The following is a 14,539-nucleotide window of genomic DNA, read 5'->3' on the forward strand; positions in this document are numbered from 1 at the left end:
TCCTAACCAGCCACTTTAGCCTATGTAGTGAGTTCCAGGCAAGTGACAGATCTGAAGAGCCTCTAACGTTGACCTCTGACCTCCCTACACATGCATACACATGTGCATGTGTACATATATACACCTACACCACACTCACACACGCACATGAGCATGGACATCTCATACACATAAAATAGCGTGAGACATTGTTCTTCTCTGAGCTTGGCAGCCCTAGGTGGGGGAGTGGGGGTGGGGGGAGAGCAGTAGAGCTGGGAAGGGAGCAGCAGGCACCACGGTGGAACACAGATCTATACCTGGTATTCCCTCCCACCTGCACCCCAGCCAAGCTCACGGTCAACATCCTGGATGTCAATGACAACACACCCCAGTTCAAGCCCTTTGGGATCACCTACTACACAGAGCGGGTCCTGGAGGGGGCCACCCCGGGTACCACACTCATTGCTGTGGCTGCTGTTGACCCTGACAAGGGCCTCAATGGGCTGATCACCTATACCCTGCTGGACCTCACACCCCCAGGCTATGTCCAGCTTGAAGACTCTTCCACAGGTAGGTGGGGTATCTCCGAGAGGGAGGGTAGGGGATGCATACCCATGCCTGTTAGCCCCCAGAGGGACTGTGACTCACTTCTCAATGTCTAGTTGGGGCCCCACCCCTACCCCTGTTCTGTGGTGGCCTAGGCCAGATTCAAGATGGTTGGTATGTCAAGCCTTTTCTGATGCTCCCAGCAGCAGATAGAATTTTCTAGTCCTACTGAGAACTCAAGAACAATGGCAATGGGTTTTTGATCCTACTGCACGTACTGGCTTTGGGGGAGCCTAGGCAGTTTGGATGCTCACCTTACTAGACCTGGATGGAGGTGGGTGGTCCTTGGACCTCCCACAGGTCAGGGAACCCTGATTGCTCTTCGGGCTGATGAGGGAGGGGGACTTGATTGGGGGAGGGGGAGGGAAATGGGAGGCGGTGGCGGGGAGGAGGCAGAAATCTTTAATAAATAAATAAAAAAAAAGAAAAAGAAAAGAGTAAAAAAAAAAAAAGAATTTTCTAGTCCTGGCTTGGACACAGGCCCACAGGTGTCTGTTGGAACCCTAGAGAACCCTCTCTACCATTTCTACCACCCAAGCTCCTATGAGCATATCTCCTTGGGAATGGGGTCTTAGACACAGAGGTATCTCGGGGTTGCCTTGGGGTTACAGATACCCATTCCAGGGAGCTTTCTTAGCTCTTTGTTGAGAAGGACAACTGAGGGCAGTCTCTCCTCCATCTCTGTCCTGAGATGGGCAATGCTACTTATTCACGCTCCTTGCCAGGAGCCCCTCCTCCCCTCAGAGCCCCAGATCTTTCCCAAAGTCTAGAGAGACCAGGATGAAGAATAGCCACACCTCATCAGTGGGTACCTCTGTGTCTCAGGGAAGGTCATTGCCAACCGGACAGTGGACTACGAAGAGGTGCACTGGCTTAACTTCACAGTGAGGGCCTCAGACAATGGGTCCCCACCCCGCGCAGCTGAGATCCCTGTCTACCTGGAAATTGTGGACATTAATGACAACAACCCCATCTTTGACCAGCCCTCTTACCAGGTGGGTGGCCAGACCAATGTGAGGATCAGGACCTGTACCTATTCCTTGGGGTCTTTGGTGGTGTGCCTTCCGTTCCTCCTTGTCCTTCCCCCATGAAGCCCAGGAATGCTAAATGCATGAGCAGTGTGCCGCCCCAGAACACCACGGCACCGGGGTATTATTGAGCAGGGCATAGGCTCCAGGGATAACCATGCTCCCCACTTCCTTTTCCTCTCCTCCCCTCTCCCCTCCTCCGCCTCCCCTCCTCCTTTCTCCCCTCCTCCCCTCTCCTCTCCCCCCTCTCCCCTCCCCCCTCTCTCTAGGAGGCCGTTTTTGAGGATGTGGCTGTGGGCACAGTCATTCTGAGGGTCACTGCTTCCGATGCCGACTCGGGCAACTTTGCCCTCATCGAATATAGCCTGGGGGATGGAGAGGGCAAGTTTGCCATCCACCCCAACACTGTAAGTAGGCCGTGGGAGGGCCTGACCCTGGGAGTGGGAAAGCCCAGAGTCCTGGTCTAAAAAGTCACCCAAAGCACCCCCCACATCCCCGTTTCTGGGTCCTGTCTCCTGGATATTTTTAGACTTCAGGTTGCTTTATCTAAGGACAGCAAACTCTCCGCAGAGTTCCAGGTGCTGTTAAGCCCGCAGCCCCTTATGTCCTGGTACAAATGGGAGGAAGTGGCCACCAGCTTTAGGAACTGGCCCTTTGGTGTGACAGGATGTGCCCTAAAACTTGAAACAAGTCCCAGGGACCACTTCTTGAAAGTGTCACATGAGGCGTGCTGTGGGAACTGGGAGTGTTGTTAGAACATCTGCAATATGCACGACCCTGTACTCCATGTGGAGAGAAGCAAGGTGCTCCAAAGGGTGGGACCCACAAGTCCTCATGAGTCTCAGCCTTTCGTGAGAGTAGAAATTGGGGGCCCAAGCGTCTGCCTCTTGGTCCAGGAGCTGCTGTTTGTAAGGTGAGGAGACAGCCTTGCAAAGGGCAGGGCTGTTCAGCAAGCCTCCCCCTGGTTCCAGGAGTTGCCCTCCCGTTCCTCTGTGTGCATTCCCTTCGGGAGGGTTTACCCTGCTCAGTGTGAGCACTCGGGTATGGTGCCTGGCATTAAGAACAGTGCCTGTTATCAGAGTAGATACTCTATGCCAGACGCTGGTTGGGCACTTAGCTGCAGCCTGGCTAATCACTGCATCTCAGATAGAACGCGATAGTGAGGGCAAGAACACAAGCATCATGGAGACAAGAGGTTGCCCCCACCCCCAGCATGACCTCCAGACTCTAATAGTGTCTGCCCATAGTGTAGATGCTCAGCAGACACATCAAACTGATGAACCGCCTGAAAGTCTCCTCTTCCAACTAGGGTGACATCTATGTGCTGTCCTCTTTGGACCGGGAGAAGAAGGACCACTATATCCTAACTGCCTTGGCCAAAGACAACCCAGGGGATGTGGCCAGTAACCGTCGAGAGAACTCGGTGCAGGTGAGGAACAGCAGCCTGAGCCCAGAGCAGGGAGCAGCAAACTAAGTCCATAGAGAATGACTGTTCTGAGTGGAAACAGGGCCTCTCATCCCCAAATGTCACATGAACAGCCAGGTACACCTAGGTGTGACCCAGAGGGCACTTGTGTGTCTTCACAGCCCAGTCCCTCAGGTGCCCAACAAAACAGTATAGTAGCGAAAACTACTTATGGCTCCTATTTATTTATTTATTCAGTCTTTGAGATGAAGTCTCACTGTGTACCTTATGTCATCCTCATACAAGAGGCCTTCCTTGCCTCAACCTTGGAGATGCTGTAACTCCAGGTTCTTAAGTATCCCAAGGTAGCTTCAAATTCTTGCAGCTGAGGGTGACCTTGATCCTCCTGCCTCTACCTCCCAATTGCTAGGCTCATCGCGTGTAGAACGAGGCCTAGTGTATGAAGGGCTGGAGATGAGCCCAGAATCTCGTGAATACCTAACTACAAAGAGACCAGCACTCTATCAACCGAGCTATACCCTCAGCCTAAGACCCTGGCTCAAAAAAGTAAAAATACAGATGGATGTGGTGGCACATGCCTTTAATCCCACCAGTTGAGAGGCAGGGGCAAGAGTACTCTGTGAGTTCAAGGCCAGCCTGGTCTATATAGCAAGTTCCAGGATAGCCCATTAAGACCCTGTCTCAAAACATAATTTACTTAATTAAATGGCAATGCCTTCCACCATGGTAATGCCCTGTTCCCCCCCTACTCCACCTTGCCCTTGTGGGATGGGGTCTCCCAAGGAAGCCCCTTCACTGTCTTGTGGCCTCCCCAGGTGGTGATCCAAGTACTCGATGTCAATGACTGCCGGCCTCAGTTCTCCAAACCGCAGTTCAGCACAAGTGTGTACGAGAATGAACCAGCGGGCACCTCGGTCATTACCATGCTGGCCACTGACCAGGATGAGGGCTCCAATGGGCAGCTGACCTACTCCCTCGAGGGCCCCGGAATGGGTATATGGCCTTCCCTTGCTGCCCAAGAGGGCTTAGAGGGTGGGGAGGGGCAAGCTGCCATGTCTACTGTCCTGGGCTGAGGAGGAGGAGACAGGGGAAGGTCATCTCAGGCCGTTCCCTTGCTCTCTCCCACTGCCAGAGGCTTTCTCCGTGGACATGGACTCGGGCCTGGTGACCACGCAGCGGCCACTCCAGTCCTATGAGAGGTTCAACCTGACTGTCGTGGCCACGGATGGTGGAGAGCCCCCTCTCTGGGGCACGACCATGCTACTGGTGGAGGTGATCGATGTCAACGACAACCGCCCTGTCTTTGTGCGTCCACCCAATGGTACCATCCTGCACATCAAAGAGGTATTCCTGACCCCAGGGCCAGCGTTCTCACTGACGCTCGGTTCCCACTTGCAGCCCACTGACTCATCCTGCGTTCACCGTCTGGCAGAGTAGAAACGTCCACTGTGAGATTGTAGGCCAACACAAGGAGAGCGGACTTGCCCAGTGCCACTCAAAGAAGATATTGAGGGTTAGGTAGTTCTGTAGGTGGTGCCAGGAAAGGCTCTAGGTGCAAGCATAACTCTTTGGCTCCTCAAGCAATGACCTTGAGCAAGTGCCTTCTGCGAGTCTTGTTTCCATCTGAGAATGGACCTAATAATAGGACACACATCAGCTCTTGCTCGTCGACTCTACCAGGGAGTATCTGGTCTCCTGCCACCCACTTCCCCCAGACATAGTTCAAAATAAACACAGGGCCCTTCCGTCTGTCTGCTGGTCCTCCTGATACCAAAATGCACAGCTCGGGTTCTCTCATTCTTTGGTCTAACACCAGTTAGTCTAGCTAGATGGCCAATCTAGTTAGGGGAAATGCATTGTCTTCTGCTCGTCCCTTCCACCCTAAGGCCCCAGGGATCCTTGGTGGTATAGTTGGGATATCTCTGGCTTGTCCTTTGCCCCACAGACTCAAGCAAATCCCTTATCTGGGAACACCATGCTGAGATCATCTAGTCGTCTGCCTTTTGAGGTCCTGTAGGAGAAAATGATCTCAAGACTAAGCTCTGGGGAGCACTGGGCCTGGTGTCATACCTGCAGTGATACATTGGTCCTTTTCGCTTTGCCCACTGAGGAGCTCACAGTGGCGAACCCCCCTCAAATGACCCTGCAGAGACTTAGGGCACTTCCATCTTATGCTAATTATATTCTTCTTTTACCCTATTTTTTTTAATTCATTCAATCTCATTTAAATTCATATATTCCTGTCAATCGCTTCAAATCTTTTTTTTTTGACGGGAAATGGTACATAAATTAATAATAATCTAATTTTTTCCGCACCAAAGACTCTGTTTGCTAAGCTTTCTCTTCAAGGGGTTTGTAGTTGGGGGTCCAGATGACTGCCGCTTGGAGTTTATTATAAACAATGAGAAAACAATGAAGCCAGGCTGAGCTGAGAGTTTTGTAACAGTCAAGAACCATGTTCTTGCTGGGGCATCCTGAGAGTGGAGCCAGCACATGACTCCTGTCATACCCAAATCTTAAAAGAACGCAGGCCCTTGAGGCTTAGAGAAATGAGGGCCTTGGCTGAGGGAGCAAAGGATTTAAGAGCTCACCAGGGCCTGGCTCTGGGGTTTTTCATGACCAGGTACCCCCTCTCATGACCCCCACAGGAGATCCCTCTACGTTCCAACGTGTATGAGGTCTATGCCACCGACAAGGATGAAGGACTCAACGGGGCAGTGCGATACAGCTTCCTAAAGACAGCAGGCAACCGCGACTGGGAGTACTTCACCATTGACCCAGTTAGCGGGCTCATCCAGACGGCTCAGCGCCTGGATCGTGAGAAGCAGGCAGTATACAGTGTAAGGAGAGGGGCTGGGGGGGAGAGGGGGGTTATGTGGGTTGCTCCTGGACCACCTCTGGGAGACTTGTTCCACTGAGCTTCCTTGGGGCCCTAAGCCAACCTCCAACCCTATCTTTCCCCTCTGACTGGGCTCCCTCGCCTCCAGCTCATCTTGGTGGCCAGTGACCTGGGCCAGCCAGTGCCGTACGAGACGATGCAGCCATTGCAGGTGGCCCTGGAAGACATCGATGACAACGAGCCCCTCTTCGTGAGGCCTCCTGTGAGCTCACCTATCCCCTGTGCCAGTGATACCCCCACAGGGTCTCACCACCTGTCAGCCCACACATGCCCGTACTCTACCCTGATACACATCTGATTAGCACACAGTGAGCCTCCGTCTAGATTTCTCTCAAACACCTAGGGCATTCAAAGTTGGGCACTAATGCAAGGCCTCACTCAGTGATCCAAAAAGGAGGAAAAATGTCCAACACCTTTGCCTTTGTATGCACATATAGGCTTGTTCATCATATGTGTGCACACAGCATGAAAATTGACTCTGGAGTCTAGAGTCAAAACTCAAAAGTGGACAGCAGAACTGAATGGTGTGAGTTTGGTAGTGTCTGTGTGTTTGTATATACATACATACATACATACACACACACACACACACATACATATATGGATGGGTGGCCAATAGAGGCTGTGTGCATGCACATAAGAGAACGCTTTTTGGGACATGCACGTAGACCCTGGGGATAAATCAGTAAAGTCCTGTCCTCATGGAGGTTATAGTAATTCTGCTTACTCTCTAGGCAACAAAGTCCTCAGACCCACAAAGTAGATACCCAAGGACCTCTGGCCAGAGCTGGAGCTTGTGCCTCATGTAACTACTTCCTCTCTTATAGAAGGGAAGCCCCCAGTATCAGCTGCTGACTGTGCCTGAACACTCACCCCGTGGTACCCTGGTGGGCAACGTGACAGGCGCTGTGGACGCAGATGAGGGTCCCAATGCCATCGTGTACTACTTCATTGCAGGTGGGGGGGGGGGGGTCAATGGAGCCAGTGCCCCACCGGCCCCGGGTTTGCAGAGGACTCTGAGTGCCCCTCCACTCACCCTGTGCCCCGTCTGCCCACAGCTGGTAATGAGGACAAGAACTTCCACCTGCAACCTGACGGGCGCCTGCTGGTGCTCAGAGACCTAGATCGAGAAAAGGAAGCCCTCTTCTCCTTCATCGTCAAAGCGTCCAGCAATCACAGCTGGGCCCCTCCCCGAGGACCCTCCCCAGCCCTCGATCTGCTGACTGACCTCACCCTGCAGGAGGTGCGCGTTGTGCTGGAGGACATCAATGACCAGCCGCCACGCTTCACCAAGGCTGAGTACACCGCAGGTGCGGGGGACCAGCCGGGGCCTGAGGGCGTGGGTAGCTCCTCCCCTGACATTTACGTGGCCTGCCTGTTCCCACAGGAGTGGCCACGGATGCCAAGGTCGGCTCGGAATTGATCCAGGTGCTGGCCCTGGATGCAGATATTGGCAACAACAGCCTGGTCTTCTACGGCATTCTGGCTATCCACTACTTCCGGGCCCTTGCCAACGACTCTGAGGATGTGGGCCAGGTCTTCACCATGGGTAGGAGCCCCTGTCACTGCATGGACTTCAGCCCTGAGATGGAGTCTCTTTGAGCACGAGACCTAGGTGGCCATCCACGTCAGCCCTTCTGTTCACCCATCCAGTTTCTTCTATTCTGTTCGTTACCTATTTGCCCCTTCATTTATACATGGATTCTTTCTCTATGTGTGTGGGGGGTACATTTTATTTATTGGGGGGTGCATGCCCACAGAACTTATGCAGAGAAGCCAGAAGACAACATGAAGGAATTGGTTCTCTCCTTCACTATGTGAGTTCCTAGGGATCAAAAGCAGGTCATCAGGCTTGGTGGCAAGTGTCTTTACCCACTGAGTCATCTTGCCAGCCTTGTTTTATTTATTTATTTTGAATGGCAAGGTCTTGTGTTGCCCAGCAGTCTTCAAGATCTCTCTATAATTTTGAGCCAGACACAGTGGTGCATGCCTTTAATTCCAGCACTCAGGGACAGAAGCAGACAGATCTTTGTGAGCTTGAGGCCAACCTTGTCTAGGTATTGAGTTCCAGGACAGCCAATGCCATATAGTGAGACCCTGTCTCAATTTAAAAGAAAGAAAGAAAAAAAGAATCAATCTCGAGTGTTTGATCTTCCCGTCTCTACCTCCCAGGTACTGGGGTCACACTCATGCCCCCCACCCAGTTTACACAGTGCTAGGGATGAAACCCAGAGCTTCACACAGGCTGGGCAAGCTCTATCAACTGAGCTGCATCTAAGTCCTCATTTACTTTTCTCATCTGTCACCCATTCATCTACCCAACTACCCCCTCCCACTCTCTGTCATCCACCCCCTCTCCATCCCTCTTTCCACGATGCTCCCCATCCTTGCATTTGTCCCCCTTCTCTGTGTGTCAGGCATCGGGCAAGGCACTGTGGGGAGCTGACAGCTCATCTCTGAATGCACACACTGCTAGAGCTTTTCCCTGTGTGCACAGGCAAGACACTCTGGGGCAGGGCCTGCAAGGCGCCCATTACTCTCCACCCCACACGAGCTTCTCATCTGTGTGTCAGTCTTGACTGCCAGGAAGACTTGGCCTGAGACCCAGGGCTCCCATGTCTTCCTTCTAGTCCCTGCTTCTGGCCTCATAGCCCTCCACCATCCATATGGGCTCTGTCTCCAGATAAGCCAAACTGCCTCGGCTAGTCTAATCCATCTGCCCCTAGACCCCTGACCCTTCTGCCTTTCTACTTCTCGATGCCATCCCAACCTCCCTCGTACCTGATATGCCTCCTTTGTCCTTCAAGGTCTAGTTTAGATCCCACCTGCTCGAGTTTTGTAGCCATATGCCAGCCCCTTTCCCCTGTACTCTCACTGCCTTTCTTTAATGTGAAGCTAGGAATTGAGCCCAGGGCCTTGGGTGTGATGGGCAGGCACCGCCATTGAGCTATGATCCCAGCCCCAGCTGCTCTTTAGTTAGAAAGCGGCAGGTTTTGACTCCAGGCCTGTCTTTCTCACAATCATCTAGGCTGTGCCATCCATCTCTGGGTGTCTGCTGTGTTTGTAGGATTCTGAACTACATGTGGCTAGTGCAGTGATTCTCAACCTGTGGGTCAGAACCCCTTTGGGGGTCGAGCAACCCCCTCACAAGGGTCGCTGAAGACCATCTGCATGTCACATATCTACGTCAAGACTCCTAACAGTAGCAAAATTACAGTTATGGAATAGCAATGAGATAAATAAATGGTTGGGGGTCACCACAACCTGAGGGACTGTATTAAAGGGCATTAGGAAGGTTGAGGACCACCGCTCTATGGATCTCAGAATTGGTAATCGTCTGTGGACAGGAGAATCTACAGTTATTTCAAATTCAGTGTTTAAACAAAAACTTGGAGTAATCATTGAAAATAAGGGGATTTCAGCCAGACATGGTGGCATATGCCCATAACGCTAGTACTCAGGGTGAGGGGGTGAAGAAATATGACCTCTTCCCAAGGACGTGGGGATAGGGGGCAGGGTTCAGCATCAGTGTGTGGCCCCTGAGCTGTGCCATCCCCCCGGACTCTTTCACAGGGAGTGTGGATGGCATCCTACGTACCTTTGATCTCTTCATGGCCTACAGTCCTGGATATTTTGTGGTAGACATTGTGGCCCGAGACCTGGCTGGTCACAATGATACTGCCATCATCGGCATTTATATCCTGAGGGACGACCAGCGTGTAAAGATAGTCATCAATGAGATCCCAGACCGTGTGCGTGGCTTTGAGGAGGAGTTTATCCGCCTGCTCTCCAACATCACGGGCGCCATTGTCAACACCGATGATGTGCAGGTGCCCCCGGGGCCCTTGGACTGGACAGTGGGAAGGGAAAGGGCAGATGAGATCCCTTCTTAGTCACTTCATAGCTACATGGCTTTGAGGGACAGTCCCAGGCCTGTGGGGCTCCATCCCCTTATCTATAAATAAGGCTGATTATGAATGAGCCCTGTGTAGAAGTTAGTGCCCACATCAGGGAGATTTGGTAATGATAGGTCTTATCAGATATGCTGGATGGGATCCTGCAAGATGCCTGCCCATCCCATTCCCATCCCCTCCTCTCTACTATGCAAGCTTGACCCCACAAACTCCCTTCTCCCCCAGTTCCACGTGGACAAGAAGGGGCGGGTGAACTTTGCGCAGACAGAGCTGCTCATTCACGTGGTGAACCGGGACACAAACCGTATCCTGGATGTGGACAGGTAGGTGTGGTGGGGTGTGCCTGGCCTGCCTGCCTGTTTTGAGGGGTAGGAACCCTGAAAGGAGACATGAATGTTACTATTGGCCTTCGTGCATGGTCAGAGCTGGGGAAGAATAAGAGACACCAAGAGCTATGCCTCTGGGCCTCACTCTCTGACTTAGGTTTTCTACTGCTGTGAAGAGACACCATGACAGTGGAAACTCTTATGAGTGAAAACATTGAATTGGGGCTGGCTTATGGTTCAGAGATTTAGCCCATTGTTGTCACGGTGGGAAGCATGGCAGCACAAGGGCAGATATGGTGCTGGGGAGGTAGCTGTGAGTTCTACATTCAGATCCACAGACAGCAGGAAGAGAGATGTGGGGCCCGGCTTGAACACCTGAAATCTCAATGCCCACCCCCACCCAATGACACACTCTTTCCAACAAGAAGGCCACACCTTCTAATAGTGCTGCTCCCTGGTGACCAAGCATTCAAATCCATAAGCTTATTGGTGCTTTTCCTATTGAAACCATGACATACTTCTTGTCCATTAACGTGTCCATTTGGAGTCCATTAGGACCTTGGACACAGGCCTGGGGGCCCTGTAAGACGCTAAGCTCTCCCAGCTAGGTGGCTTTTCTCTTGCGAAGCTTCAGAGCAGAATGTGAACATTGAGGCTCCTGGCAGGAGTGGAGCACACTGCCTCCAGGGTGGAGGGTGGTGGCCTCTTGGAGGCAGTGGGTGGCAAAGATGGAGCAGAGACCGTGGCCCTTGTGCAGGGTCATCCAGATGATCGATGAGAACAAGGAGCAGCTGCGGAACCTCTTCCGGAACTACAATGTCCTGGACGTGCAGCCTGCCATCTCTGTCCGACTTCCGGATGACATGTCTGCCCTGCAGGTACCCTTGCGGGGCCAGTCCCTGGGGTCTGGGCTGTGCCCCCGAACCCGCCTGCTGATGGCTGGCCTGCTGTCTCAACAGATGGCCATCATTGTCCTAGCCATCCTTCTCTTCTTGGCTGCCATGCTCTTCGTCCTCATGAACTGGTACTACAGGACCGTGTGAGTGACTCCACCTCTGGCCTGAACCAGAATGGTCTCCTGGCCAGCAGGCACCAAGGCAGACAGGGCCAAGGACCAGGGATAGCAAAACAGCTTCCCTGACTGACTCTCTCTCCCCTCTCTTTCCCTCCCGTCTCCCCTTCTCTCTTTTTCCCCTCTACTTTTCCCTCTCCTCCCCTCTCTCTCTCTCTACAGACACAAGAGGAAGCTCAAGGCCATTGTGGCTGGTTCTGCAGGTGAGCGAAGGCTGGGGGCCCAGGGTAAGGCGGCCAGGTGCTCCTATTTGTTGGACTCTTTCCCTCCTCACTCAAATCCTCTCCCTGCAGGGAGCCGTGGCTTCATTGACATCATGGACATGCCCAATACCAACAAATACTCCTTTGACGGGTGTGTGGGCTTCCCAAATCTGCAGATCCCTTTTGGAGAGCCCGGCAGTACCCAGCTAGTGAGAAGTATCTGTAGCAGCCAGTGGCTGAAACATGGAGTGTGGGCACCCCCTAGTGGGCTAGTCACTTCTCTGCGTTCTCAGAAATGTGCTGTCCTGGTCCCGATTACAAGGGGCATAGGGAGTGGGTAAAGTTTCCCTGACAAAGCTGACCCAGACTGGCATGCAGTCCTGGCTCTAGCAGGATCCTAGGAAAGAAGGATGTAGCCACAGGTGCCGTGGCAGAGTTCTTATGCAGACCTGCGGAAGGCACCATGGCTGGCCAAGGGAATGGGCGGGTCTTAGAAGCAATGCTATGAAGGCATCTTGCCCACCCTATCCCTCTCCCCAACTGCAGAGCCAACCCTGTGTGGCTGGACCCTTTCTGCCGGAACCTGGAGCTGGCTGCACAGGCTGAGCATGAGGATGACCTGCCTGAGAACCTGAGTGAGATTGCAGATCTGTGGAACAGCCCCACCCGCACCCATGTGAGCCAGGGTAGCAGCCTGTGGCCAAGCTGGAGACCTTGGAGGGTGGTTCCCTCTGCTGTCCGCATGTGATGTCAACCCCCCTGCTCCAGCCAATGTTCCCTCTCTCCAGGGGACTTTTGGGCGTGAGCCGGCAGCAGTCAAACCTGATGATGACAGATACCTGCGTGCAGCTATCCAAGAATATGACAACATTGCCAAGCTGGGCCAGATCATTCGAGAGGGGCCTATTAAGGTGAGCCCTCCCTTGCGCGCGATCCTGTAACCAGAATCTGAATGTTAATTCAAGGACGCAGGGAGATAGATACTGTAGGTTTATCTGGACCTGCCTTATATCAGGACTGAAGGGAGTTTGGACTAGTGAGGTCTGTGGTGTCTCAAAGGCCACCTGGCTGGCCAGTGATCATGCTCTCCTCCCATCTTCTCCGCTCTAGGGCTAGACACCTGTGCCCCCCTCACTGCCATGGGAGTGTGTGCAAGGGGGGTAGGACAGGTGCCAGCCTAAGTGGAGAGTTAACCCTCTCCTCCCCTCAGGGCTCGCTGCTGAAGGTGGTCCTGGAGGATTACCTACGGCTCAAAAAACTCTTTGCACAACGGATGGTGCAAAAAGCCTCCTCCTGCCATTCCTCCATCTCCGAGGTAGCGAGGTAGCCTCGGGAGCGGGGGGTCTGTGTGCCAGTGTGCTGTGCCCCATTCCTGGGGATGCTGCCGCTTTCCGACACTCTACCACCCTGACACTGGGGAGTTCTCTATCTCTGCTCCTCTTCCTCTCTCCCTCCCCCTCTCACCGCTCAGCCAAACCCAAAGGCTGTGCTAGAGGTGGCTCCAGAATTCAGTAAGATGGTTGTATTGTCTGGACTCTGGGATCTTTCCATCCAAGAACCCCAAACCACCTCTTAAGGGACCTTCACTTTAAGAAATGAGTGAAAAGGGCCAAGTAGTTCTATATTAGCTACTATTCCAGCAGCTAGAGATTGACAGTTACACTGGCTTTCCCTAAAGCCCATTTTCACCAGTGTGTGCTACCAACAGGGACAGAAAGCCTGGGCGGAGCCAATGTGCTCCTCCCACTTCTGGGGAGGTTCTACCTGGCCATGCTTAATGTCAACTTCCTAACAAACCCAGACACCACAGATTGGCTCATTTGATGACATGTGGTGACCCTTTTAATACCGAGCCTCTGCCCTCCATTTGAGAAGGCTGGCAGGCCTGCTGAGTGGATCCATTAGAGGAGACAGTGAAGAAGCAGTTACAGCCAGTACAGCTCTGGAGTTACCTACTCAAACCCTAGGCACAGCCCTCTATGGTTTCTGTATCCATAAGGTTGTCCCACCTTTTGCAGCTGATCCACACTGAGCTGGAGGAGGAGCCTGGGGACCACAGCCCCGGCCAGGGCAGCCTCCGTTTCCGCCACAAGCCACCCCTGGAACTCAAGGGCCCGGACGGAATCCACATGGTGCACGGCAGCACAGGTACCCTGCTGGCCACTGACCTCAATAGCTTGCCAGAGGATGACCAGAAGGGGCTGGACCGCTCGCTGGAGACTCTGACAGCCTCAGAGGCAGTGGCCTTTGAGCGCAACGCACGCACAGAGTCAGCCAAGTCCACCCCTCTACACAAGCTTCGAGACGTGATCATGGAGAGCCCCCTGGAAATCACAGAGCTGTGATGTAGAGCCTCGCTGCTGAGCAGCCCACCCCACTACCCTCCAGGGCAGGAGCATGGCCAACTCTCTGCCCAGTCCAGCCTTCGTGAACGACCTTGGGCTGGCCCTGACAGCCTTGGCAGCTGTTCAGATTGGCCTCCTGCCAGATACTGGTTCAGTATCTGATCGCTACCTTCATAAAATCGGTTATTTTTTTAAGAAAACTTTAAAAATGCTAAGTGTCTAAGGACAAGGTAAGGAGGGTCGCTGGGGCAGCCCCTCCCTATGCAACCACGATGGAGCAGAGGTCCTGCACAGAAGTGGCAACTCTGCTGGCACACCCCTGCCTCAGTTCAAGTCCCACTGGACTTCTGCCTGCTGGACATGCAGGTGGCTCCCTGCCCCTGCACACACCAGGTTGATGTCGGCAGCCCAGTACCCATCCCATCTCCCTGTCTTCTTGACGTGCTTAGTTGAGAGACATGACCGATGTCCCCTTGGGTTTCGAATGTAGAGTTTGTGTGTATTTCTAAATTAAGTTATTCCCAAGATTTCCTCCAGGTTTTGTTTAACTGATACTCAATGAAAGTTTCTGGAATGCTCTGTTTAAAAAGAAAAGCAACTCACGTGGAACCAGCAATACACTGACTCTGGTGACGTATGAGGTTCTGGGGGGATGGGAGGGGCTTCTTGGCCAGGAGTGGCCATTAGGAGCTGAAGGGGCAGTGGGCTCAGAACCCACATGCCTCTGGCTGAGGTGTCAAA

General features: G+C 53.1%; 1 protein-coding gene across 5 annotated transcripts in view; it reads left to right on the forward strand.

Annotated features, from left to right (window-relative positions):
• Cdh23 (cadherin related 23) overlaps positions 1 to 14,396 on the forward strand; it is a 326,387-nt gene extending 311,991 nt beyond the window's left edge. For 3 of the 5 annotated variants that reach the window (XM_041655414.1, XM_041655413.1, XM_041655415.1), the window contains 20 exons: positions 325 to 549; positions 1,411 to 1,580; positions 1,883 to 2,020; positions 2,923 to 3,042; positions 3,855 to 4,032; positions 4,172 to 4,383; positions 5,688 to 5,879; positions 6,027 to 6,140; positions 6,766 to 6,895; positions 6,997 to 7,248; positions 7,326 to 7,487; positions 9,512 to 9,768; positions 10,078 to 10,175; positions 10,936 to 11,056; positions 11,138 to 11,217; positions 11,413 to 11,453; positions 11,544 to 11,604; positions 12,000 to 12,129; positions 12,242 to 12,364; positions 13,472 to 14,396. In XM_041655414.1, coding sequence (XP_041511348.1) covers positions 325 to 549; positions 1,411 to 1,580; positions 1,883 to 2,020; positions 2,923 to 3,042; positions 3,855 to 4,032; positions 4,172 to 4,383; positions 5,688 to 5,879; positions 6,027 to 6,140; positions 6,766 to 6,895; positions 6,997 to 7,248; positions 7,326 to 7,487; positions 9,512 to 9,768; positions 10,078 to 10,175; positions 10,936 to 11,056; positions 11,138 to 11,217; positions 11,413 to 11,453; positions 11,544 to 11,604; positions 12,000 to 12,129; positions 12,242 to 12,364; positions 13,472 to 13,798 — 3,131 coding nt within the window. In that variant the 3' untranslated portion in view covers positions 13,799 to 14,396. Of the gene's footprint in view, positions 1 to 324; positions 550 to 1,410; positions 1,581 to 1,882; positions 2,021 to 2,922; positions 3,043 to 3,854; positions 4,033 to 4,171; positions 4,384 to 5,687; positions 5,880 to 6,026; positions 6,141 to 6,765; positions 6,896 to 6,996; positions 7,249 to 7,325; positions 7,488 to 9,511; positions 9,769 to 10,077; positions 10,176 to 10,935; positions 11,057 to 11,137; positions 11,218 to 11,412; positions 11,454 to 11,543; positions 11,605 to 11,999; positions 12,130 to 12,241; positions 12,365 to 12,663; positions 12,769 to 13,471 lie in introns of all 5 variants that reach the window. The other 2 variants (XM_041655412.1, XM_041655411.1) reach the window with 1 other exon arrangement.
• Positions 14,397 to 14,539: the final 143 nt, after the last annotated feature.

This window comes from Microtus oregoni, unplaced genomic scaffold (genome assembly GCF_018167655.1).
Source record: "Microtus oregoni isolate MIOR12 unplaced genomic scaffold, Mior012 000007F_ref0000211, whole genome shotgun sequence".
Classification (NCBI taxonomy): domain Eukaryota; kingdom Metazoa; phylum Chordata; class Mammalia; order Rodentia; family Cricetidae; genus Microtus; species Microtus oregoni.